This window comes from Coregonus clupeaformis, chromosome 23, assembly GCF_020615455.1.
Source record: "Coregonus clupeaformis isolate EN_2021a chromosome 23, ASM2061545v1, whole genome shotgun sequence".
In the NCBI taxonomy this organism is placed as follows: domain Eukaryota; kingdom Metazoa; phylum Chordata; class Actinopteri; order Salmoniformes; family Salmonidae; genus Coregonus; species Coregonus clupeaformis.
The window spans coordinates 26,262,453-26,287,315 of NC_059214.1; the positions used below are offsets into that span (position 1 = coordinate 26,262,453).

The 24,863-nt window shown below is 45.1% G+C and overlaps 1 protein-coding gene across 3 annotated transcripts in view; it reads right to left on the reverse strand.

The window, feature by feature from the left end:
* rab3gap1 (RAB3 GTPase activating protein subunit 1) overlaps positions 1-24,863 on the reverse strand; it is a 53,660-nt gene that overhangs the window by 23,080 nt on the left and 5,717 nt on the right. For all 3 annotated transcript variants that reach the window (XM_041844142.2, XM_041844141.2, XM_041844143.1), the window contains exons 7-17: positions 24,209-24,374; positions 23,778-23,877; positions 20,247-20,328; positions 19,972-20,040; positions 18,307-18,380; positions 12,041-12,133; positions 11,554-11,717; positions 10,858-10,968; positions 10,387-10,559; positions 9,497-9,551; positions 2,720-3,106 (exon numbers count right to left, since the gene is read on the reverse strand). In XM_041844142.2, the coding sequence (XP_041700076.1) occupies positions 2,720-3,106; positions 9,497-9,551; positions 10,387-10,559; positions 10,858-10,968; positions 11,554-11,717; positions 12,041-12,133; positions 18,307-18,380; positions 19,972-20,040; positions 20,247-20,328; positions 23,778-23,877; positions 24,209-24,374 (1,474 nt within the window). The remainder of the gene's footprint in view (positions 1-2,719; positions 3,107-9,496; positions 9,552-10,386; positions 10,560-10,857; positions 10,969-11,553; positions 11,718-12,040; positions 12,134-18,306; positions 18,381-19,971; positions 20,041-20,246; positions 20,329-23,777; positions 23,878-24,208; positions 24,375-24,863) is intronic.

Below are 24,863 nucleotides of genomic sequence, written 5' to 3' on the forward strand. Positions count from 1 at the left end.
GCACAAGGGGAGGGGGTGCAAAGCAAATTGGTCCACATTTTTGTCTTGATTCTGTTTTTTTCACGCTATATTCAAATGCCAGTATGTATTCTGCAAACGGTGGAATAGGCAAAATATGATAACACAACAACTTGATGGCAGTAGCTAACTACTGTAGCTAACTAGCCAGCAAGCTAGAAAGCAATGCTAGAGGGATTGCAAACAGGTTAGCATAATTCTAGCCAAAAAACTAAAACATTTTTAGAAATAGTAGCTCGCTGGCTAGCATTCATGAGGCCAGCAAACACGTCCCTCACACACTAGGAATGTATTTCCTCAAATGTTATAACGAAAAGGTGCCTCTCTTTCCCAAAACACACATTTTCTGGAGACTGTACACACCAGGGATCGTCAACTAGATTCAGCAGCGGGACGATTTTTTCTTGAGCGGCTGGTCGGAGGGCCGGAACATAATTACAAATAATTTGTCCGCAAGAAGCCCAAACAGATATAATGTTTAACTAAAACATAATCATTTCAAACCTTGCGTACATTTGCATACGATCACGTCTCTCTATTAGGCGTGGGAATACTTGGGAACAGATTTCTTCACTTGGAGCAGATTTCCTGGTGTTTTTTACAACAACAAAGAAATTCAATTTTTGCCTCAGAAACCTTGTGGGGGCAAATAAAACCATATGGCCCGTGGACCGCCACTTTCGGTAGCCTGATTGAGTCCAGACTGAGGAGAAATCTGCACAAACCTCCTGAGGAAAAATGGCTCGATAAGGTGGTCAGCCAGATCTGAACACAATCAGACCACATCGCAACTTTAGTGCGTCTAGACCTGATCTTCGTATTCTGATAGCAGAAGTCGAATGTAAGTGTGAAGTGTAGACACGGCCTGAGACTGTGTGTGTGCGCGTGTGTTAGATGGAGATTGCACACAGCAGACGCAATCTGTGTGAAGTCGTCGGGCCCGTCTAGAAGTGCTGACACTCGTTTCTTTTACACTCATACACTCCATCCATCTCTCCCTCCACGCAGCACACGGTCGTTCCGCTCTCTTAACTCGGCAAGGCGTCCGTCCTCGTCCACCATCTGCACTGTGTGCTGTGTGTGTATCTGTGTGCTGGGTCTGTGTGTCGTCTTTGTGTGCGTGTTATGCATTTGTGGATAGATATCAGCTTCAGACAGCCCGGGCCACCATCTCCCTTCCTGCATCTCACCTCCTAGTGTTAATCATTGAAAAGGGTCAGCCTCAGCCCTGTGCATTAATTAGCTCTACTATTCATCCCGGTCTATAACTGATGAGGGGGAGAGGAGCTACAAATCTCTCCATGCTAGCTCTGGGCTCACACACATAGCAGGGAATGGAGAGGGAGGGAGTTAGCACTATCAGAGAGACTCATAGCATAGAGCACATGTGCCAAACTTGTTCCATGGAGGGCAGAGTGTCTGCGGGTTTTCACTCCTCCCTTGTACTTGATTGATGAATTAAGGTCACTAACCTCACCTGGTTGTCTAGGGCTTAATTGAAAGGAAAAACCTGACACCACTGGCATAGAGGCTGATCAGAGGTGGCCACCAAATGGAAGAGGATATAGCCAATTATAATAAGATGTATTATAGTATCTACCTGCCCCCAAATGCCTTCTACAATAAGAGGCCGAGCACAGCCTTTGTTGAGTTGATTCTGTCAGGCTAAGTTTCACATCATGCTGTTCTTGGCTTTACCATACTTATTAAGATTAACCCGTAGACATTTAAAGCTAATTATGGGTTTTATGTTACAACAATGATTTATTACAAGTCCGTGATAATGAATTAGGCACTGTGTGCATACACTGTATTTGTCAAGGCTACTGTGTTCTAGTGATTTATGGTACCATAGTAACAACGAGTTACAGTATCATTACAATCTATTAATGAATAGGTAAATGAGTTACTGGTGCATATTGTACAGTACATTTGCCATGGCTGTCTGTTTGTCTGACCTGTGGCATTGTTAATGACATGGTCTGTATGTGGAAATATTGGTCCTAGGAATCACTGAGTATACCAAACATTAGGAACACCCCTTTTGCCCTCAGAACAGCCTCAATTCGTCGGGGCATGGGCTCTACAAGGTGTCGAAAGCGTTCCACAGGGATGCTGGCCCATGTTGACTTCAATGCTTCCCACAGTTGTGTCAAGTTGGATGGATGTCCTTTGGGTGGTGGACCATTCTTGATACACACAGAAAACTGTTGAGCGTGAAAAACCCAGCAGCGTTGTAGCCCTTGGCACCTAACACCATACCCCGTTCAAAGGCACTTACATATTTTGTCTTGCCCATTCACCCTCTGAATGGCACACATACACAATCCATGTTTCAATTGTCTCTAGGCTTAAAAAAACCTTACTTAACCCGTCTCCTCCCCTTTATCTACACTGATTGAAGTGGATTTAACAAGTGACATCAATAAGGGATCATAGCTTTCACCTGGATTCACCTGGTCAGTCTCATGGAATGAGCATGTGTTCTTAATGTTTTGTATAGTAATGAATAGGTCAGTGAGTTAGAGTGGTGCATATCGTACAGTACATCTACCATGGCTGCCTCCTTGTCTGAGGTAAAGAGAAAGAATGTGCTCAACTCCTTCCTCTTACTTAAAACAATGAAACAATTAAAGGGTGCTTGAAGCCACTAGTCAATCACATGAAAAATGAAATGGCTGTGTGCGTTTGTGTGTCTGACCTGAGTAACAGGGATGTACAGGGGTTCCTGGGAGTTGAGCAGGGTCAACTTCCCGTGGGGGTGGAGCCGACCCTCTGGCTTGGCCACCTTGGCCCCGCCCTTCTCTCCGTCTGTGGCCGCACCATCCTTCATCTCCTCCGTGTCGCTCAGGCACTCAAAGAACTCGTCCTCGCCCTCGCTGTCACTCCACGAGTCCCACGACTTCCCAGGAGACACCTCTCTGCCCCCCTCTGCCGTCGCTGCACTCTCCGGCCCCAAGCGCCCGTTCTCAGTCCCGGTCGACCCTGCCACCTTCCTCTCCCTCTCTCTCTCTCTCGCCTTCCCTCCCTCAATAGTCTTCCTCCCGTCATCCCTCGCCCTCTTCCTCTCGATGCAGCAGTTGAGCATCTGGGGGGCAGAGACGGACAAAGAGTGATGAGTGCAGGGAGTCAGGGAAACAGCAGCAGATGGCAAGGTTTTGGGAGGTAGGTGTGTGTGTGTGTAATTCTAGCCAGTATAAACCCATCTCATCCCTTTGGCCCTTACCGAGCCATTTCTCATCATCATGTCCCTTTGTGCCCACACTAAAGTCTTCTTCTCCTCCTACACTGAGCTCCAAATGTCTACCTCGGGCAGGCTGCAGCGCCGTGAATAGAGTCACTTTCTGCTCTAATACTGATGCATGCCTAGCCTAGGTGAGTAGGGAGCAGAGAGAGGGAGAGAGGGGGGGAGCAGGGAGAGAGAAGGGAGCAGAGAGAGAGAGAGAGAGAGAGAGAGAGAGAGAGAGAGAGAGAGAGAGAGAAGCGCAGAGGTAGAGAGAAGGGGGAGAGAGCAGAGAGGTAGAGGTAGGTTGGTAGAGGGAGAGATACAGAGACAGACTCAGTTTATGAGTCAGGAGCTCTTTGCCCAGTGCCGCCTGGGCACCTCTTCCTCTTTTTAAAGTGATTGCAGATAAAGTGGCTCTCTCCGCCTTTCCAGAAAGATATTACCTCGCCTTCCTTCCCTCTCATCCTCGCTCACTCTCTCCCACTCTCTCTGGACATCTTTATTACCACCTCTCTCCCTTCCTTTTATCGCTTCCTCTCTCATTCCACAATCCCTCCCTCTCTTCCCCAGGTGAGGCGTGGGTGGCTGAATAACAACAGTGTTTATGGGTCTAGGTTTGGTTGTCTGGGGCCACTGCAGACAAAAAGCTGACTGGATGACCACAATGCAGCAGCAGGACACATAGAAATTTAATTAATACAACAGGCTTGGAACCGCTGCCTGGTATTGCAATAATTTCCATAGTAATGTAGAATGTTCTTTCAAATGATGTTAACAGATTTTTTGGGGGGGACTCCTGTTCCATTCATTCTATTTCTATGGCTGCACATGCAGTCAGGAGCGGAGGAGAGGAGAAAATGTGTGTCTAAAACACACTCACTCTCCTACCTGTCGACTCACTCACCCTCTCTCCTACCTGTCGACTCACTCACTCTCACTCCTACCTGTCGACTCACTCACTCTCGCTCCTACCTGTCGACTCACTCACTCTCTCTCCTACCTGTCGACTCACTCACTCTCTCTCCTACCTGTCGACTCACTCACCCTCTCTCCTACCTGTCGACTCACTCACTCACTCTCTCTCCTACCTGTCTACTCACTCTCTCACTCTCTCTCCTACCTGTCGACTCACTCACCCTCTCTCCTACCTGTCGACTCACTCTCTCACTCTCTCTCCTACCTGTCTACTCACTCTCTCACTCTCTCTCCTACCTGTTGACACACTCACTCTTCTACCTGTCGACTCACTCACCCTCTCTCCTACCTGTCGACTCACTCACCCGTCGACTCACTCACCCTCTCTCCTACCCGTCGACTCACTCACTCACTCACTCTCTCTCTCTCCTACCTGTCGACTCACTCACTCACCCTCTCTCCTACCTGTCGACTCACTCACTCCTCCTACCTGTCGACTCACTCACTCTCTCTCCTACCGGTCTACTCACTCTCTCCTACCAGTCTACTCACTCTCTCCTACCAGTCTACTCACTCTCTCCTACCAGTCTACTCACTCTCTCCTACCAGTCTACTCACTCTCTCCTACCAGTCTACTCACTCTCTCCTACCAGTCTACTCACTCTCTCCTACCAGTCTACTCACTCTCTCCTACCAGTCTACTCTCTCACTCCTACCTGTCTACTCACTCTCTCCCCTACCTGTCGACTCACTCACTCTCTCTCCTACCGGTCTACTCACTCTCTCCTACCGGTCTACTCACTCTCTCCTACCGGTCTACTCACTCTCTCCTACCTGTCTACTCACTCAATCACCTACCTGTCGACTCACCTTCTCACTCTCTCCTACCGGTCTACTCACTCTCACTCCTACCTGTCGACTCACCTTCTCACTCTCTCCTACCTGTCGACTCACTCACTCTCTCTCCTACCTGTCGACTCACTCACTCTCTCTCCTACCTGTCGACTCACTCACTCTCCTACCTGTCGACTCACTCACTCTCTCTCCTACCTGTCGACTCACTCACTCTCTCTCCTACCTGTCGACTCACTCACTCTCTCTCCTACCTGTCGACTCACTCACTCTCGCTCCTACCTGTCGACTCACTCACTCTCTCTCCTACCTGTCGACTCACTCACTCTCTCTCCTACCTGTCGACTCACTCACCCTCTCTCCTACCTGTCGACTCACTCACCCTCTCTCCTACCTGTCGACTCACTCACCCTCTCTCCTACCTGTCGACTCACTCACCCTCTCTCCTACCTGTTGACTCACTCTCACTCCTATCCGTCTACTCACCCTCTCTCCTACCTGTCGACTCACCTTCTCACTCTCTCTCCTACCTGTCGACTCTCTCTCTCTCTCCTACCTGTCGACTCACTCACTCTCTCCTACCTGTCGACTCACTCACTCTCTCTCATACCTGTCGATTCACTCACTCTCTCCTACCTGTCAACTCACTCACTCTCTCTCCTACCTGTCGACTCACTCACTCACTCTCCTACCTGTTGACTCACTCACTCTCCTACCTGTCTACTCACCTTCTCACTCTCTCTCCTACCTGTCGACTCATCTTCTCACTCTCTCTCCTACCCGTCTACTCACTCTCTCACTCTCTATCCTACCTGTCTACTCACTCTCTCACTCTCTCTCCTACCTGTCTACTCACCTTCTCTCTCTCTCTCTCCTACCCGTCTACTCACTCTCTCTCCTATCCGTCTACTCACTCTCTCACTCTTTCTCCTACCTGTCTACTCACTCTCTCACTCTCACCTACCTGTCTACTCACTCTCTCACCTACCTGTCTACTCACTCTCTCACCTACCTGTCTACTCACTCTCTCTCCTACCTGTCTACTCACTTTCTCACTCTCTCTCCTACCTGTCTACTCACTCTCTCACCCCCTCTCCTACCTGTCTACTCACTCTCTCTCCTACCTGTCGATTCACTCTCACACCTGTCTACTCACTCTCTCACTTTCCTACCTGTCTACTCACTCTCTCTCCTACCTGTCGTCGACTCACTCACCCTCTCTCCTACCTATCGACTCACTCAGCCTCTCTCCTACCTGTCGACTCACTCACCCTCTCTCCTACCTGTCGACTCACTCACCCTCTCTCCTACCTGTCGACTCACTCTCACTCCTACCCGTCTACTCACCTTCTCACCCTCTCTCCTACCTGTCGACTCACCTTCTCACTCTCTCTCCTACCTGTCGACTCACCTTCTCACTCTCTCGCCTACCTGTCGACTCACTCTCTCTCTTCTACCTGTCGACTCACTCTCACACCTGTCGACTCACTCTCTCACTCTCCTGTCTACTCTCTCACTCCTACCTGTCGACTCACCTTCTCACTCTCTCTCCTACCTGTCGACTCACCTTCTCACTCTCTCTCCTACCTGTCGACTCACTCACTCTCATAACTGTCGATTCACTCACTCTCTCCTACCTGTCGACTCACTCACTCACTCTCCTACCTGTCGACTCACCTTCTCACTCTCTCTCCTACCTGTCGACTCACCTTCTCACTCTCTCTCCTACCTGTCGACTCACCTTCTCACTATCTCTCCTACCTGTCGACTCACTCACTCTCTCTCCTACCTGTCGACTCACTCACTCTCCTACCTGTCTACTCACCTTCTCACTCTCTCTCCTACCTGTCGACTCACCTTCTCACTCTCTCTCCTACCTATCTACTCACTCTCTCACCTACCTGTCTACTCACTCTCTCTCCTACCCGTCTACTCACTCTCTCTCCTACCTGTCTACTCACTCTCTCACTCTCTCTCCTACCTATCTACTCACTCTCTCACCTACCTGTCTACTCACTCTCTCTCCTACCTGTCTACTCACTTTCTCACTCTCTCTCCTACCTGTCTACTCACTCTCTCTCCTACCTGTCTACTCACTCTCTCTCCTACCTGTCTACTCACTCTCACACTCTCTCTCCTACCTGTCTACTCACTCTCACACTCTCTCTCCTACCCGTCTACTCACTCTCTCACTCTCTCTCCTACCTGTCTACTCACTCTCACACTCTCTCTCCTACCTGTCTACTCACTCTCTCACTCTCTCTCCTACCTGTCTACTCACTCACTCTCTCTCCTACCGGTCTACTCACTCACTCTCTCTCCTACCGGTCTACTCACTCTCTCCTACCGGTCTACTCACTCTCTCCTACCGGTCTACTCACTCTCTCCTACCGGTCTACTCACTCTTTCTCCTACCAGTCTACTCACTCTCTCCTACCGGTCTACTCACTCTCTCCTACCGGTCTACTCACTCTCTCCTACCGGTCTACTCACTCTCTCCTACCGGTCTACTCACTCTATCCTACCGGTCTACTCACTCTTTCCTATCGGTCTACTCACTCTCTCACTCTCTCTCCTACCTGTCGACTCACTCTCACACCTGTCTACTCACTCTCTCACTCTCCTACCTGTCCACTCAATCTCTCTCTCCTACCTGTCTACTCACTCTCTCACTCTCTCCTACCTGTCTACTCACTCTCTCACTCTCTCCTACCCGTCTACTCACTCTCTCACTCTCCTACCTGTCTACTCACTCTCTCACTCTCCTACCTGTCTACTCACTCTCTCACTCTCCTACCTGTCTACTCACTCTCCTACCTGTCTACTCACTCTCTCACTCTCCTACCTGTCTACTCACTCTCTCACTCTCCTACCTGTCTACTCACTCTCTCACTCTCCTACCTGTCTACTCACTCTCTCACTCTCCTACCTGTCTACTCACTCTCTCACTCTCCTACCTGTCTACTCACTCTCTCACTCTCCTACCTGTCTACTCACTCTCTCACTCTCCTACCTGTCTACTCACTCTCTCACTCTCCTACCTGTCTACTCACTCTCACTCTCCTACCTGTCTACTCAATATCTCACTCCTACCTGTCTACTCACTCTCTCACTCTCTCTCCTACCTGTCTACTCACTCTCTCACCTACCTGTCTACTCACTCTCTCTCCTACCCGTCTACTCACTTTCTCACTCTCCCCCCTACCTGTCTACTCACTCTCTCCCCTACCTGTCTACTCACTCTCTCACTCTTCTACCTGTCTACTCAATATATCTCTCCTACCTGTCTACTCACTCTCTCACTCACTCTTCTACCTGTCTACTCACTCTCTCACTCCCTATCCTACCTGTCTACTCACTCGCTCTCCTACTTGTCTACTCACTCTCTCCTACCTGTCTACTCACTCTCTCTCCTACCTGTCTACTCAATCTCTCTCTCCTACCGGTCTACTCACTCTCTCCTACCGGTCTACTCACCCTCTCACTCTCCTACCGGTCTACTCACCCTCTCACTCTCCTACCTGTCTACTCACTCTCTCACTCTCCTACCTATCTACTCACTCTCTCACTCTCCTACCTGTCTACTCACTCTCTCACTCTCCTACCTGTCTATTCACTCTCTCACTCTCCTACCTGTCTACTCACTCTCTCACTCTCCTACCTGTCTACTCACTCTCACTCTCCTACCTGTCTACTCAATATCTCACTCCTACCTGTCTACTCACTCTCTCACTCTCTCTCCTACCTGTCTACTCACTCTCTCACCTACCTGTCTACTCACTCTCTCTCCTACCCGTCTACTCACTTTCTCACTCTCTCCCCTACCTGTCTACTCACTCTCTCCCCTACCTGTCTACTCACTCTCTCACTCTTCTACCTGTCTACTCAATATCTCTCTCCTACCTGTCTACTCACTCTCTCACTCACTCTCCTACCTGTCTACTCACTCTCTCACTCTCCTACCTGTCTACTCACTCTCTCTCTCCTACACTGTCTACTCACTCTCTCACTCTACCAGACTAATATGCAAACCAAAAACACACAGAGAGAGAGAGATCCTGGTGTACAAGTTGCTGCTGTTACCACCATCTTAATCCATCTTAATCCATCATTCCTAAACAATTAATTTCTGCAGACTGATTGATTTGTGCTGGATGAATGCTTGAGTGTGAAAAACCCAGCAGCGTTGCAGTTCTTGACCAAACCGGTGCGCTTGACACCTACTACCATACCCCGTTCAAAGGCACTTAAATATTTTGTCTTGCCCATTCACCCTCTGAATGGCACAAATACACAATCCATGTCTGTAGGCTTATTAATGGGGCTTATAGTGGTCTTTCTCAAAGACTTTACAGAGAGCTTTGTTGTTGTTGCAGGCCTTAAAGAGGGAAAGCTCTGACAAAGCCTATTAGGACTGAGTAAACAGTCTTAGTAATAATCATAGCGAGGTCTGTATGTGTACAGTTGATAGACCGTGCTAGTCACCTGGAGTTTCTGGTGGAGGAGACAGCAGCGAAGGTCTGGAGGACCACTGGCCAGTCTGAAAGAAAAAAGACAGGAAGGGGATGATTCAGTATACAGTCACAGTGTATACCCTCAACATCATCATTGATGGAATTCCGGTTCGGGTTCAATGCAATTTGATGAGGGTTCAATCCAATTTCTATTTTTATTCCCTCTGGAATCAAGTGCAGTGTTTCCCCTAGGATCAACAGCGGTGGGAACGGTAGCGGGAGGAGGGGGCTCTTTGCTGCGGGGGTCCGGGAGCATGCCCCTGAGAGATTTTTTTGTAGAACGACTGCGAGAAGGTGACTTAAAAAAAAAACATTTGACTCCAAAATGCATGAAAATTAAATGATGTTGACACCATCTGAAATATAACTGATGGGAGCCACTGCACTGTAGGGAGATGAGGAGCAAGCGTTGGCTGTGCGCTCGTGGCTCTCAATCGTGCCACTGCTCGCTCTGTTTGCTATAAATATAGGTTTTAACTTGTTTCTCTAATCTTATAGGGATAGTGTGAGATTTTGGCAATTACCATTTGTATGTCTCTGCGTGCAGTTTGAATTAAGTTGAAGGTAGTTTCACTAGTGCTAGCACAATGACTGGAAGTCTAGGGGAACAGCTAGCATGCAGATAGACTTCTAGTCATTGTGCTAACGCTAGTTAGCAACTTCCTTCAAACTGCATGCAGAGACATAAAAATGGTATCCATGAGTTAATCGGACTCTGGATAAGTAGAAAAATGGCTTAGTTGCCAAAATGTCACACTGTCCCTTTAAAAGCACTCTCCCTTTAAAAAATATATTATAATATAGTTATATTATATAATTAATATATCGTTTGTTGCGTAATAAATACGATCATGCTCTCACCCATAGACGAGGTAGTTGTTCTCCCAGCGGTATCTCATCTCCAGGACAAACTCCTGCCAGAGGTGAGCCACGGCCCTAACCCCTCCATGGTAGAAGTTAACCAGACACACACACAGAGCCAGGCGGTACGTCAGACTGTCACTAGGAGCAGACTTGAGCTGGTTGTACAGGTTCTGGATGGAGGGGGGAGGGTTGACAAAGAGACTACAATCAGGATGCAGTACTGCAGAAAATTTCACTAATCAATGATGGATTTACTGAATGTGTAAGTTTGACAACTGAAAATTGTATTTGTGAGTTTCATTCAGTTAGGAACAATCTCGTTCACACTGAAAAAAGACGAGTGCTTTTATCAGACAAGTTCAGGTATTTCAAATTGTTTCTCGAATGTCATTCCTACTGAACACACCCCTGGTGTACAACGTCTGTCTGTGAGAATGATAGTAAAATTGAGATAGAGGGCAGACATACATAGTCGTCAGAATCCTTCTCTTCTGGTTTCCCATCAGTATTCAATTGAGAAGCCTTGATCTCGCTGTTCTCTGATGATGACTTGTCTATGGCAGCATCTGGGAAGAGATACTGAGACACACACAAATATGAGCTTAACCATTCTCTTACATAGGGAACATCCATTCCATCTTACCCTTTAGACAAAAAAATACCTCAATTACAATTCTGCTACTAACAGAGTCTGCTTTAAATGTTTTATTCACCAACTGACTCACCACTGAGCCTCTAGGCCAATGGCAGTGTGTTTATCCCAAATGGCACCCTATTCCCTATATAGTCAACTACTTTTGACCAGGGCCCATAGAGGCCCTTTGGGACTTGCCAATTGGGACGCAAAGTGTCTTCACGGCTGATTAAGAAACTGTTCCACACAGCAGTGCCAGTAACAGTGGAGCCTGGCTGCAGACTCAGCTCCCTTTCTCTCCTCTCAGAGAAAGGCTGGAGCTCTCTCTCTCTCTCACAGCCACTGAGGCAGAGCCACTTGTGTAGTATGTCAGCCAGACTAAATCCCCATAAGCCTTCAGAGGGCTGCAGTAGACGTCTGAGCAGGCCAAACACATAGCCTAGTGAACCCATCAGAGCTGATGCATGGTTTATTTGGGGTTTCAATGTGCGTGTGTGCGCGCGCGCATGTCTAAGCGTTGCCGCTCTCACCAGCAGTATGGAGTTGAGCACATCGTTGCTGAGCGGTGATTCGGCGCCGCGGCGGTGGCGGCGGATGCGTTTGCGGGCGCTGTGCACCATGTTAGAGACAGAAAGCTTGGGGATGGGCACGGCCGTGGGCTCTGTCAACTTAGACAGGGCATGGCTGATGTCATCTGTAACAACAGGGGAGGGAAGGGGGGAAGAGAGAGAGATATAAATTATACACAGGGAGGGAATGAGGGTGGGCTCTGACAGAGACAGCATATGCTCCCTTCACATGCACCAGGAAACAAACAAAAACTAAAAGACACAAGCCAAGGGTCTCAATAGTCCAAAGTGGCTTCATGTTCTACTCTTCTTTTCCTCCATCAGCACTGAGCTCTGCACAAATCCCCTTTGGGTTTACAACATATTGGAGAATGAGAGGGAGTGATGTTAGACTATTGAGAAACACCCCAGTAGCCATAGCACACACTAATAGAGGAAGTCCTATTACCTTTGCCTTCCTCCTCAACTGGACCCCGTCCCAGGATCTCCTCTGTTGTCTCCTTCTTAGAGCACATCTTGAAGAACTCTGTCAGGAAGTCACCTGGGATGGGGAACATTAGGTTTTATTCCATTCAATTCAAAGTCTTTATTGTAGGGTTGGGCGATGGCAACCTTTGTCTTATCGTGATTAGGTACCCCTAAAACATTGTGATATATGATGATCTCGCTATTGGCCACCAAAAAATACAATCAGGTAAAACGACAGATGGGCTATAGCGCAAAATCGAATGCAACTGGAAGAATCCTGACAAAATATGTTGTTGTTGAAAGCCTGGTCAGAGGCCAGGTGCAGGCAATGGCAAATATTTTCTAATATTCCTTCCGCGTTCTTGATGTTGCAGTGACTGTCTGATGAGGAACGGGCTGTCTTACTGTCATAAGCTAGGTTACTGGCCTACATCATTGGCTGGATAGAAGCAGTCTACCGTCTTCAGAACTGGATAATAAATCGCTTTATTTGCATCATAAAATAATATTGTTTGTTCTCCCGTTCTCATTAAGCTGTGATTGAGAATAGCCTAAGCCTAGGCTAAGGACATAGACTTTCATTATTGTTATTTTTGAAAGCCACAACAACACCTTCTTAGGCTACAATATTTGGGAAATAAGCTACTTTTCATAACTTTAACTTGTGGTAAAGCTTAAAAAAAAATATATATATATATATACACATATACACACATACATACAGTACCAGACAAAAGTTTGGACACACCTACTCATTCCAGGGTTTTTCTTTATTTTTACTATTTTCCACATTGCAGAATAATAGTGAAGACACCAAAACTATGAAATAACACATATAGAATCATGTTGTAACAAAAAAAGTGTTAAAAAAATATATTATATATTTGAGATTCTTCAAAGTAGCCACCCTTTGCCTTGATGACAGCTTTGCACACTCTTGGCATTCTCTCAGCCAGCTTCTTGAGGCAGTCACCTGGAATGCATTTAAATTAACAGGTGTGCCTTGTTAAAAGTTTATTGGTGGAATTTCTTCCCTTCTTAATGCGTTTGAGCCAATCAGTTGTGTTGTGACAAGGTAGGGGTGGTATACAGAAGATAGCCCTATTTGGTAAAAGACCAAGTCCATATTATGGCAAGAACAGCTAAAATAAGCAAAGAGAAACGACAGTCCATCATTACTTTAAGACATGAAGGTCAGTCAATACGGAACATTAAGAACTTTGAAGGTTTCTTCAAGTGCAGTCGCAAAAACCATCAAGCGCTATGATGAAACTGGCTATCATGAGGACCGCCAGAGGAAAGGAAGACCCAGAGTTACCTCTGCTGCAGAGGATAAGTTCATTAGAGTTACCAGCCTCAGAAATTGCAGCCCAAATAAATGTAACAGACACATCTCAACATCAACTGTTCAGAGGAGACTGCGGTGATCTATTCATGGTCGAATTGCTGCAAAGAAACGACTACTAAAGGACACCAATATGAAGAAGAGACTTGCTTGGGCCAAGAAACACGAGCAATTGACATTACACCGGTGGAAATCTGTCCTTTGGTCTGGAGTGCAAATTTGAGATTTTTGGTTCCAAACGTGTCTTTGTGAGACGCAGAGAAGGTGAACGGATGATCTCCGCATGTGTAGTTCCCACCGTGAAGCATGGAGGAGGTGGTGTGATGGTGCTTTGCTGGTGACACTGTCGGTGATCTATTTAGAATTCAAGGCACACTTAACCAGCACGGCTACCACAGCATTCTGCAGCGATACGCCATCCCATCTGGTTTGCGCTTAATGGGACTATCATTTGTTTTTCAATAGGACAATGACCCAACACACCTCCAGGCTGTGTAAGGGCTATTTGACCAAGAAGGAGAGTGATGGAGTGCTGCATCAAATGACCTGGCCTCCACAATCACCCGACCTCAACCCAATTGAGATGGTTTGGGATGAGTAGGACCACAGAGTGAAGGAAAAGCAGCCAACAAGAGCTCAGCATATGTGGGAACTCCTTCAAGACTGTTAGAAAAGCATTCCTCATGAAGCTGGTTGAGAGAAGTGTGCAAAGCTGTCATCAAGGCAAAGGGTGGCTACTTTGAAGAATCTAAAATCCCCCCCAAAAAATGATTTGTTTAACACTTTTTTGGTTACTACATGATTCCATGTGTTATTTCATAGTTTTGATATTTTCACTGTTATTTTATGATGTAGAAAATAGTAAAAAAAAAAAAAAAACTTGAATGAGTAGGTGTCCAAACTTTTGTCTGGTGCTGTGTGTGTGTGTATATATATATATATATATATATATATATATATATATATATATATATATATATATATATATATATATATATATACATACATACATACATACATACATACATACATACACACACACAGTGGGGAGAACAAGTATTTGATACACTGCCGATTTTGCAGGTTTTCTTACTTACAAAGCATGTAGAGGTCTGTAATTTTTATCATATGTACACTTCAACTGTGAGAGACGGAATCTAAAACAAAAATCCAGAAAATCACATTGTATGATTTTTAAGTAATTAATTTGCATGTTATTGCATGACATAAGTATTTGATCACCTACCAACCAGTAAGAATTCCGGCTCACACAGACCTGTTAGTTTTTCTTTAAGAAGCCCTCCTGTTCTCCACTCATTACCTGTATTAACTGCACCTGTTTGAACTCGTTACCTGTATAAGAGACACCTGTCCACACACTCAATCAAACAGACTCCAACCTCTCCACAATGGCCAAGACCAGAGAGCTGTGTAAAGACATCAGGGATAAAATTGTAGACCTGCACAAGGCTGGGATGGGCTACAGGACAAGGCAACAGCTTGGTGAGAAGGCAACAACTGTTGGCGCAATTATTAGAAAATGGAAGAAGTTCAAGATGACAGTCAATCACCCTCGGTCTGGGGCTCCATGCAAGATCTCACCTCGTGGGGCATCAATGATCATGAGGAAGGTGAGGGATCAGCCCAGAACTACACGGCAGGACCTGGTCAATGACCTGAAGAGAGCTGGAACCACAGTCTCAAAGAAAACCATTAGTAACACACTACGCCGTCATGGATTAAAATCCTGCAGCGCACGCAAGGTCCCCCTGCTCAAGCCAGCGCATGTCCAGGCCCGTCTGAAGTTTGCCAATGACCATCTGGATGATCCAGAGGAGGAATGGGAGAAGGTCATGTGGTCTGATGAGACAAAAATAGAGCTTTTTGGTCTAAACTCCACTCGCCGTGTTTGGAGGAAGAAGGATGAGTACAACCCCAAGAAAACCATCCCAACCGTGAAGCATGGAGGTGGAAACATCATTCTTTGGGGATGCTTTTCTGCAAAGGGGACAGGACGACTGCACCATATTGAGGGGAGGATGGATGGGGCCATGTATCGCGAGATCTTGGCCAACAACCTCCTTCCCTCAGTAAGAGCATTGAAGATGGGTCGTGGCTGGGTCTTCCAGCATGACAACGACCCGAAACACACAGCCAGGGCAACTATGGAGTGGCTCCGTAAGAAGCATCTCAAGGTCCTGGAGTGGCCTAGCCAGTCTCCAGTCCTGAACCCAATAGAAAATCTTTGGAGGGAGCTGAAAGTCCGTATTGCCCAGCGACAGCCCCGAAACCTGAAGGATCTGGAGAAGGTCTGTATGGAGGAGTGGGCCAAAATCCCTGCTGCAGTGTGTGCAAACCTGGTCAAGACCTACAGGAAACGTATGATCTCTGTAATTGCAAACAAAGGTTTCTGTACCAAATATTAAGTTCTGCTTTTCTGATATATCAAATACTTATGTCATGCAATAAAATGCAAATTACTTAAAAATCATACAATGTGATTTTCTGGATTTTTGTCTCTCACAGTTGAAGTGTACCTATGATAAAAATTACAGACCTCTACATGCTTTGTAAGTAGGAAAACCTGCAAAATCGGCAGTGTATCAAATACTTGTTCTCCCCACTGTATATACACACACAGTTGAAGTCGGAAGTTTACATACACTTAGGTTGGAGTCATTAAAACTTGTTTTTCAACCACTCCACAAATGTCTTGTTAACAAACTACAGTTTTGGCAAGTCGGTTAGGACATCTACTTTGTGCATGACACAAGTAATGTTTCCAACAATTGTTTACAGACAGATTATTTCACTTATAATTCACTGTATCACTATTCCAGTGGGTCAGAAGTTTACATACACTAAGTTGACTGTGCCTTTAAACAGCTTGGAAAATTCCAGAAAATGATGTCATGGCTTTAGAAGCTTCTGATAGGGTAATTGACATCATTTGAGTCAATTGGAGGTGTACCTGTGGATGTATTTCAAGGCCTTCCTTCAAACTCAGTGCCTCTTTGCTTGACATCATGGGAAAATCAAAAGAAATCAGCCAAGACCTCAGAAGAAAAATTGTAGACCTCCACAAGTCTGGTTCATCATTGGGAGCAATTTCCAAACACCTGAAGGTACCACGTTCATCTGTACAAACAATAGTACGCAAGTATAAACACCATGGCAACTATTGTTTGAAAAACGAGTTTTAATGACTCCAAACTAAGTGTATGTAAACTTCCGACTTCAACTGTATGTGTGTATGCATGCATGCATGCATGCATGCATGTATGTATGCATGTATATATAAAAAAATGTAACCCCTTTTTCTCCCCAATTTCGTGATATCCAATTGCGATCGTCTCATCGCTGCAACTCCCCAACGGGCTCGGGAGAGGCGAAGGTCAAGTCATGGCGGGCTGGGCGCCAAACCGCGCTTCTTAACACCCGCCCACTTAAACCGGAAGCCAGCTGCACCAATGTGTCGGAGGAAATACCATTCAACTGACGACTGAAGTCAGCCTGCAGGCGCCCAGCCCGCCACAAGGAGTCGCTTGAGTGTGATAAGCCAAGTAAAGCCCCCCTGGCCAAACCCTCCCCTAACCCGGACGACGCTGGGCCAATTGTGCCCGCCCTATGGGACTCCCGGACGGTTGTGACACAGCCTGGGATCGAACCCGGGTCTGTAGTGACGCCTCAAGCGCTGCGATGCAGTGCCTTAGACCGCTGTGCCACTCGGGAGGCCGTCTTAAAGCAAAACAAAACTATGCTACATTTTATCTCTGGGACCCTTTGGATGACAAATCAGAGAAAGATTACTGAATGTAAGTATATTATTTACCTTCAGAGGAGAATGTATCAAAGCAGTTGCCGTGATACGTTTTTTGTTGTTGTGCAGTCTCCTCAAACAATAGCATGGTATTTTTTCACTGTAATAGCTACTGTAAATTGGACAGTGCAGTTAGATTAACAAGAATTTAACCTTTTTGCCCAAATAAGACATGTCTATGTACTGGAAAGTTTGCTGTTCTTTACAAACAGTCATGCTAATCACATTAGCACACGTTAGCTCAACCGTCCCGTATACGGGACACCGATCCCGTAGAGGTTAATAAGCTTAAACTTGATTAAACTTGCCATTCGATTTTTCTATTGGCTATTAATATTGTTTGTTCTCTCTAATTATTAGTACTCTGGCTACCTTAAGTTTTTAGGCTATTCAAATCATTTTTTGAGATGGAAATCTGTTACATTCATTGTTTAAATCGGGAGAAAACCATGAATAAAACGATGAAGCGTAGCCTTCAGTCATATTCATACCCTATCGAATGGAGAGTGAAGGGAATATAGGCCAAGTTTTTTTAAACAGCAAGACACAAGATAGTTCATCAGTGTCCGATATAAAAAATACAAAAATAGGTTAAGGCTATATAGCCTAATGCCCATGCATCCGACAGAGAAACAATATTTTCTGACTGGACATTTTGCGCTGCTTTGGTGGAGTTTTCCGCTGTCTGGCCTATATTCCTCTTCTGTGTTATGTAGGCTATATAACATATTTATCGAAATAGGCCATAACAAATAGGAATAGGCAAATTACTCAGAATGTCACTTGTGTGCTGCCCTGCTGTGCGCTGCGATACTCCCGTTTTTTACTGCACGGCACCAGTCAAGTTCAAATAGGCTAAACCATTGTCGGTCACATCATGATTTAGTCACCATCAACCCAACCCTACTTTATTGTCCAACAAATCTTAGAAAAGACGTCTTGGGATGTAGATCCCCCTAATCCCACTATACACATATCTGGTAGATGAAGGACAATGGACATGCACATTACAGTACATGGGTATCAATTGGATTCTATAATGTTTCTGTAAGGTCAGTAAGTATTTTTGTGAGGGTCTTACCGAGCAAACACGTGGGGCTGTCTGCTTTCCTTACTCGGACTGACCAATGAGGGGCCTGGAGCGGGTCCAGGTCACTGAGGTCACACAGAAAGGACAGTCAGTTAACACAGGGGAGGAAGGTAAAACTGGCCCTGGATCATATAAGCGGTTCACGTTTACCATTATAGTCAAGGTTAGGTTAGGACTGAACAACGGCTATTAAAACATGGTGCTCTGAAAGGAGGAAAGGTTCATTGTTAGTGTGGTTTAGTTTACGGTCTGGTATTTCCTGGTGTTAATATAGGGATTATATAGTGGAAAGAGTAATTACATTATAATTATCTATTAACTTATTGGATTATTTGGGATCCTTGAAATAAGAACCACTAGGTATCAGTTGCTATATAATCTACACTGAGTGTACAAAACATTAAGAACACCTGGTCTTTCCATGACAGACTGACCAGGTGAAAGCTATGATGACACTTGTTAAATCCACCTCAAATCAGTGTAGATGAAGGGGAGGAGACAGGTTAAATAAGGATTTTTAATCCTCGAGACATGGATTGTGTATGTGTGCCATTCAGAGGGTGAATGGGCAAGACAAAATATGTAAGTGCCTTTGAAGGGGTATGGTAGTAGGTGCCAAGCGCACCGGCTTGGTCAAGAACTGCAACGCTGCTGGGTTTTTCACAGTCAACAGTTTCCTGTGTGTATCAAGACTGGTCCACCACCCAAAGGACATCCAGCCAACTTCATACAACTGTGGGAAGCAATGGAATCAACATGGGCCAGCATCCCTGTGGAACGCTTTTGACACCTTGCAGAGTCCATGCCCCTACGAATTGACGCAATTCTGGTGGCAAAAGGAAAGTGTTCTTAATGTTTTGTACACTGTGTATATTACCCAGTCAGTCAGGGAAGGTAGAATTTCAATTTCAAGTTGACACGAGGCAAGTCATATCTTTTTTTAAATCCCAAAATATAATGTCTAACATTTCTATCCCAGAATGCCCTAAGGGAATTCAACAATAAATACAACCATCAAAATAAACCCCAAAACATCTTTGGAGGAGGACCATCTTAGGCTGGGCTAATCTCTGTCTTCGATTTTCAGAGGGCTGACATTAGGCTCTACGTCTTTATACAGTGAATGTCATGAAAATGTAGGATGAAGGGACTCGAAGAAAAACAAACACTGTTAATAAGAAGTGATGGCTCACTGAGCACCACTTCATCACTAAACTGAAAAGCATAAAATCATTCAGCTTTAATGCAGTTGAACGAGCGAGTGGTGTAGCTGGGGCACAGTACTTGTTATATCCACTCCCACACAACTCCTCCACATCCGCCCTCAACACCTACACTGTCTGGCACACAGGAAATTAATATGGACAACAACCTTTCACAGTTTTTCAAAGGGAACTTCTTTCACCGTTGACATCACCTACCTGGCGGTTCCCTCTCTCCATCTATCTCAATGCTCACTTACTTGATGAGTTTAACCTGGCTACTGGTTCTATTTATTGAAGACGACACCTCCATCTTCCCTGTCTAAATACCTGTCATTCTGTGGGGGACAAACAATGTTCTTGATAGATCGTAGCTCAGGTTGTTGATATGTTTTTTCAGTGTGTGTCAACCAGAAGGGCAGAGGGGAGAGGGAGGGTGGGGGTGGATACTTACGAGTACACATCGTTATCCACCACAATGCCTTCTGTCAGGTGGGGCCAGGTGGTGGCTAGGTGAAGCTCACTGAGACAACAATTAAATAAAATACAGGTATGTTTGTTTTTCGTAATCAACTTCACATTATGAGATTAACTAATTACATAAAACATTTAATTAATTAATTAAAGGCTCATACTAAAGACACAAATACTACACATGACCAATGATGTAAATCTCTAAATCAAGCATGAATTGTTTTGTCGTCATGGCTACAGTACCATCGGTCCTACCTGATTGGATCCTCACACGCTCCAAACGGAAGCTTCCCGAACTCCACCCCTCCCACCTCACCTCCGAGGAGAGCGTCGAAGTCTGGAGAAGACAAAAAAAAAAAAAAAAAAAAAATCACACTTTTACCTTAATTGTTCAAACATGACTTTGATTCAGCACACAATACTTTCAGAAGAACCAACACTGTAAACACTTTTTATGCTTTATCATCTTCAATGCCTTGAAGGCAGGCAAATTCATCCCATAAAAACTAAAGGTCCAAATATATTCTGGTCTCTCTAATTAGAACTCTCTGGTCCCATTCAAGAGGAGCAGAAATAGTGTCTGTTTGTAAGCCGTTTAAAAAGCTCTCCAAGCTCTTACTTTTTACCGCCTTCCCTGCACCACTCAAAGAGTTGAGCATCTCTTTGCAGCACTAAAATGTACCCCGGAGAGCAGCACTTAACATGACCGTGGAAAGAATCATCCACTATTGAATTTGGAGCAAAGAGAGATCGAGTGGATTATATCAGTTTCCTAAAAAAGTTGGTAACGCGCGTGGAGGCATTGAAAGACCGCTTCCAATACACTATGGGCTAACCTATACAGGCCAAGCACCATTTTTAAGTTCAGGAGTAAAGATATAATAAGTCACATAATAAGTTGCATGGACTCACTGTGTGCAAAAATAGTGTTGAACATGATTTTTGAATGAATACCTCATCTCTGTACCCCACACATACAATTATCATCTGTAAGGTTCCTCAATCGGGCAGTGATTTCAAACATAGATTCAACCACAAAGACCAGTGAGGTTTTCCAATGCCTCGCAAAGAAGAGCAACTATTGGTAGATGGGTATAAATAAATAAAAAGCAGACATTGAATATCCCTTTGAGCATGGTGAAGTTATTAATTACACTTTTTGGATGGTGTATCAATACACCCACTCACTACAAAGACACAGGCGTCCTTCCTAACTCAGTTGCCAGAGAGGAAGGAAACCGCTCAGGGATTTCACCATGAGGTCAATGGTGGTTTTAAAACAGTTACAGAGTTTAATGGCTATAATAGGAGAAACCTGAGAATGGATCAACAACATTGTAGTTACTCCACAATACTAACCTAAAATGACAGAGTGAAAAGAAGGAAGCCTGTACAGAAAAAACATATTCCAAAACATGCATCCTATTTGCAATAAGGCACTAAAGTAAAACAGCAAAAAAATTGGCTAAGAAATTAACTTTATGTCCTGAATAGAAAGTGTTATGTTTGGGGCAAATCCAACACAACAGATCACTGAGTACTACTCTTCATATTTTCAATCATGGTGGTGGCTGCGTCACGTTATGGGAATGGAATAGAGCTAAACATTGTCAAAATCCTAGAGGAAAACCTGGTTCAGCCTGCTTTCCAACAGACACTGGGAGACAAATTCACCTTTCAGCAGGACAATAACCTAAAACACAAGGCCACATATACTTTGGAGTTGCTTACCAAGACGACATTGAATGTTCCTGAGTGGCCTAGATACAGCCTTGACTTAAATTGGCTTGAAAATATATGTCAAGACTTGAAAATGGCTGTCTAGCTATGATCAACAACCAACTTGACAAACAAATATTGTACCATCCAGGTGTGCAATGCTCTTAGAGACTGATTATCTTGTGTAGATCGTTGACAAAAAAATGACAATTAAATCCATTTTAATCCCACCTTCTAACACAACAAAATGTGGAAAAAGTCAAGGGGTGTGAATACTTTCTGAAGGCACTGTAGCTCCTTCACGTTTCATATTTTGTGGTTTTACTGAACAGATAGGATGTGGTTTTATAAGAGCAGACAGGTAAGGTAGGAGGAGTTAGACGGGCAGTGGGCTGCATTCGAACCCACATCGACTCTGGTATACAGTGGGGGAAAAAATTATTTAGTCAGCCACCAATTGTGCATGTTCTCCCACTTAAAAAGATGAGCGAGGCCTGTAATTTTCATCATAGGTACACGTCAACTATGACAGACAAAATGAGAAAAAAAAATCCAAAAAATCACATTGTAGGATTTTTAATGAATTTATTTGCAAATTATGGTGGAAAATAAGTATTTGGTCAATAACAAAAGTTTCTCAATACTTTGTTATATACCCCTTGTTGGCAATGACACAGGTCAAACGTTTTCTGTAAGTCTTCACAAGGTTTTCGCACACTGTTGCTGGTATTTTGGCCCATTCCTCCATGCAGATCTCCTCTAGAGCAGTGATGTTTTGGGGCTGTCGCTGGGCAACACGGACTTTCAACTCCCTCCAAAGATTTTCTATGGGGTTGAGATCTGGAGACTGGCTAGGCCACTCCAGGACCTTGAAATGCTTCTTACGAAGCCACTCCTTCGTTGCCCGGGCGATGTGTTTGGGATCAGCAAAGTGCAATACTATTGTTCCCTGTAATCTCACGATACATGGCCCCATTCATTCTTTCCTTTACACGGATCAGTCATCCTGGTCCCTTTGCAGAAAAACAGCCCCAAAGCATGATGTTTCCACCCCCATGCTTCACAGTAGGTATGGTGTTCTTTGGATGCAACTCAGCATTCTTTGTCCTCCAAACACGACGAGTTGAGTTTTTACCAAAAAGTTCTATTTTTGTTTCATCTGACCATATGACATTCTCCCAATCCTCTTCTGGATCATCCAAATGCACTCTAGCAAACTTCAGACGGGCCTGGACATGTACTGGCTTAAGCAGGGGGACACGTCTGGCACTGCAGGATTTGAGTCCCTGGCGGCGTAGTGTGTTACTGATGGTAGGCTTTGTTACTTTGGTCCCAGCTCTCTGCAGGTCATTCACTAGGTCCCCCCGTGTGGTTCTGGGATTTTTGCTCACCGTTCTTGTGATCATTTTGACCCCACGGGGTGAGATCTTGCGTGGAGCCCCAGATCGAGGGAGATTATCAGTGGTCTTGTATGTCTTCCATTTCCTAATAACTGCTCCCACAGTTGATTTCTTCAAACCAAGCTGCTTACCTATTGCAGATTCAGTCTTCCCAGCCTGGTGCAGGTCTACAATTTTGTTTCTGGTGTCCTTTGACAGCTCTTTGGTCTTGGCCATAGTGGAGTTTGGAGTGTGACTGAGGTTGTGGACAGGTGTCTTTTATACTGATAACAAGTTCAAACAGGTGCCATTAATACAGGCAATGAGTGGAGGACAGAGGAGCCTCTTAAAGAAGAAGTAACAGGTCTGTGAGAGCCAGAAATCTTGCTTGTTTGTAGGTGACCAAATACTTATTTTCCACCATAATTTGCAAATAAATTCATTAAAAATCCTACAATGTGATTTTTAGGATTTTTTTTTCTCAATTTGTCTGTCATAGTTGACGTGTACCTATGATGAAAACTACAGGCCTCTCATCTTTTTAAGTGGGAGAACTTGCACAATTGGTGGCTGACTAAATACTTTTTTTCCCCACTGTATATATATGTGCCGGGGTCAGCGGCTCTAATAACTAGACACATTTCTTCCAGTTAATGGGCTGTGTGGTTGTGTTGTTGGTGGTGCTTACCAGGGGGCTGCTGAGGCCAGGAGTACTGCTGCCAGTCCTGCAGGACATACGTGAAGCGGATAGCAATGTTGATGGGAGGCAGAGGAGTCAGGGGACAACCCTGGAGAACAACAGGAAAGAGAAGAGAAAAAGGGAGAAGGGTAGAGACAGAAATAGAGACAACATTATGTAATATCTTGTGCTATCCATCATATGCATCACATAATTTAATTGTAGGGGCTGGGTGCCCGGACCCAGATTAAGCCTAGTCATGGCTGAAAAAGCATGCTCAATGGAGATTCACCTTTGAAAGTACATCCTAGTTCACTATGCTTACTCTCATTCCGGGAAACCAGTCTTACAATTATTTATGGGTGACCCATGTGAAAGGCACTACTCATAATAGTCCATGTAAGGCAATTAGTCATAAACCCTGGTCCTTCCATACTCACTATTTTGGACTTGAAGATGTCCAGCAGGCCTGAGAGATGGTTGTATTGGCTGGGCACCTTGCGGAGATGGACCATCTCAAAGTCAGTACGCACCCCCAGGCCCTGGCACTCCCCATGGTACATCCTCCTCCACTTCTGCTGGATCTGCACAAACATGGGTACCTGGCTGCATGACATCCACAGGGACAGAGGAGATAGAGGACTTTAAAGGGATAGGTCATTTCAAACTCTAATTCATTCAGATGTTTTGTGGGAAGGCAGACACACATTGATATCCTGTTGCTACTGTAACTACACTTGTTTTTGTGTCAAGATGAGTTAATGTCCCATGCAATCCGTTGTGAAGATCTAGCTATATGCATCACCTCCAAATTAATGAGAAAGATAAGCACCATCTAGTTTAATCATTTTAGATTTTGTTCAGCTTTCCAATTCGTTTGGTATTGAGGCATACATTTGGAGCTGCACAACAGACGAATCATGATGTTTGAAAAACTTTGATTTTGAAGTGATCTCTTTAGAGACATCCCAGGCATCTCTGGTATCAATGTAGAAGAGCAGCCACACACTGAAATCCTGTAATTACCTCAGCATCCCTGTTCTACCACAGCTACACAGCAGCACCTGGTGCACAATAGAGAAATTACAGACAAAA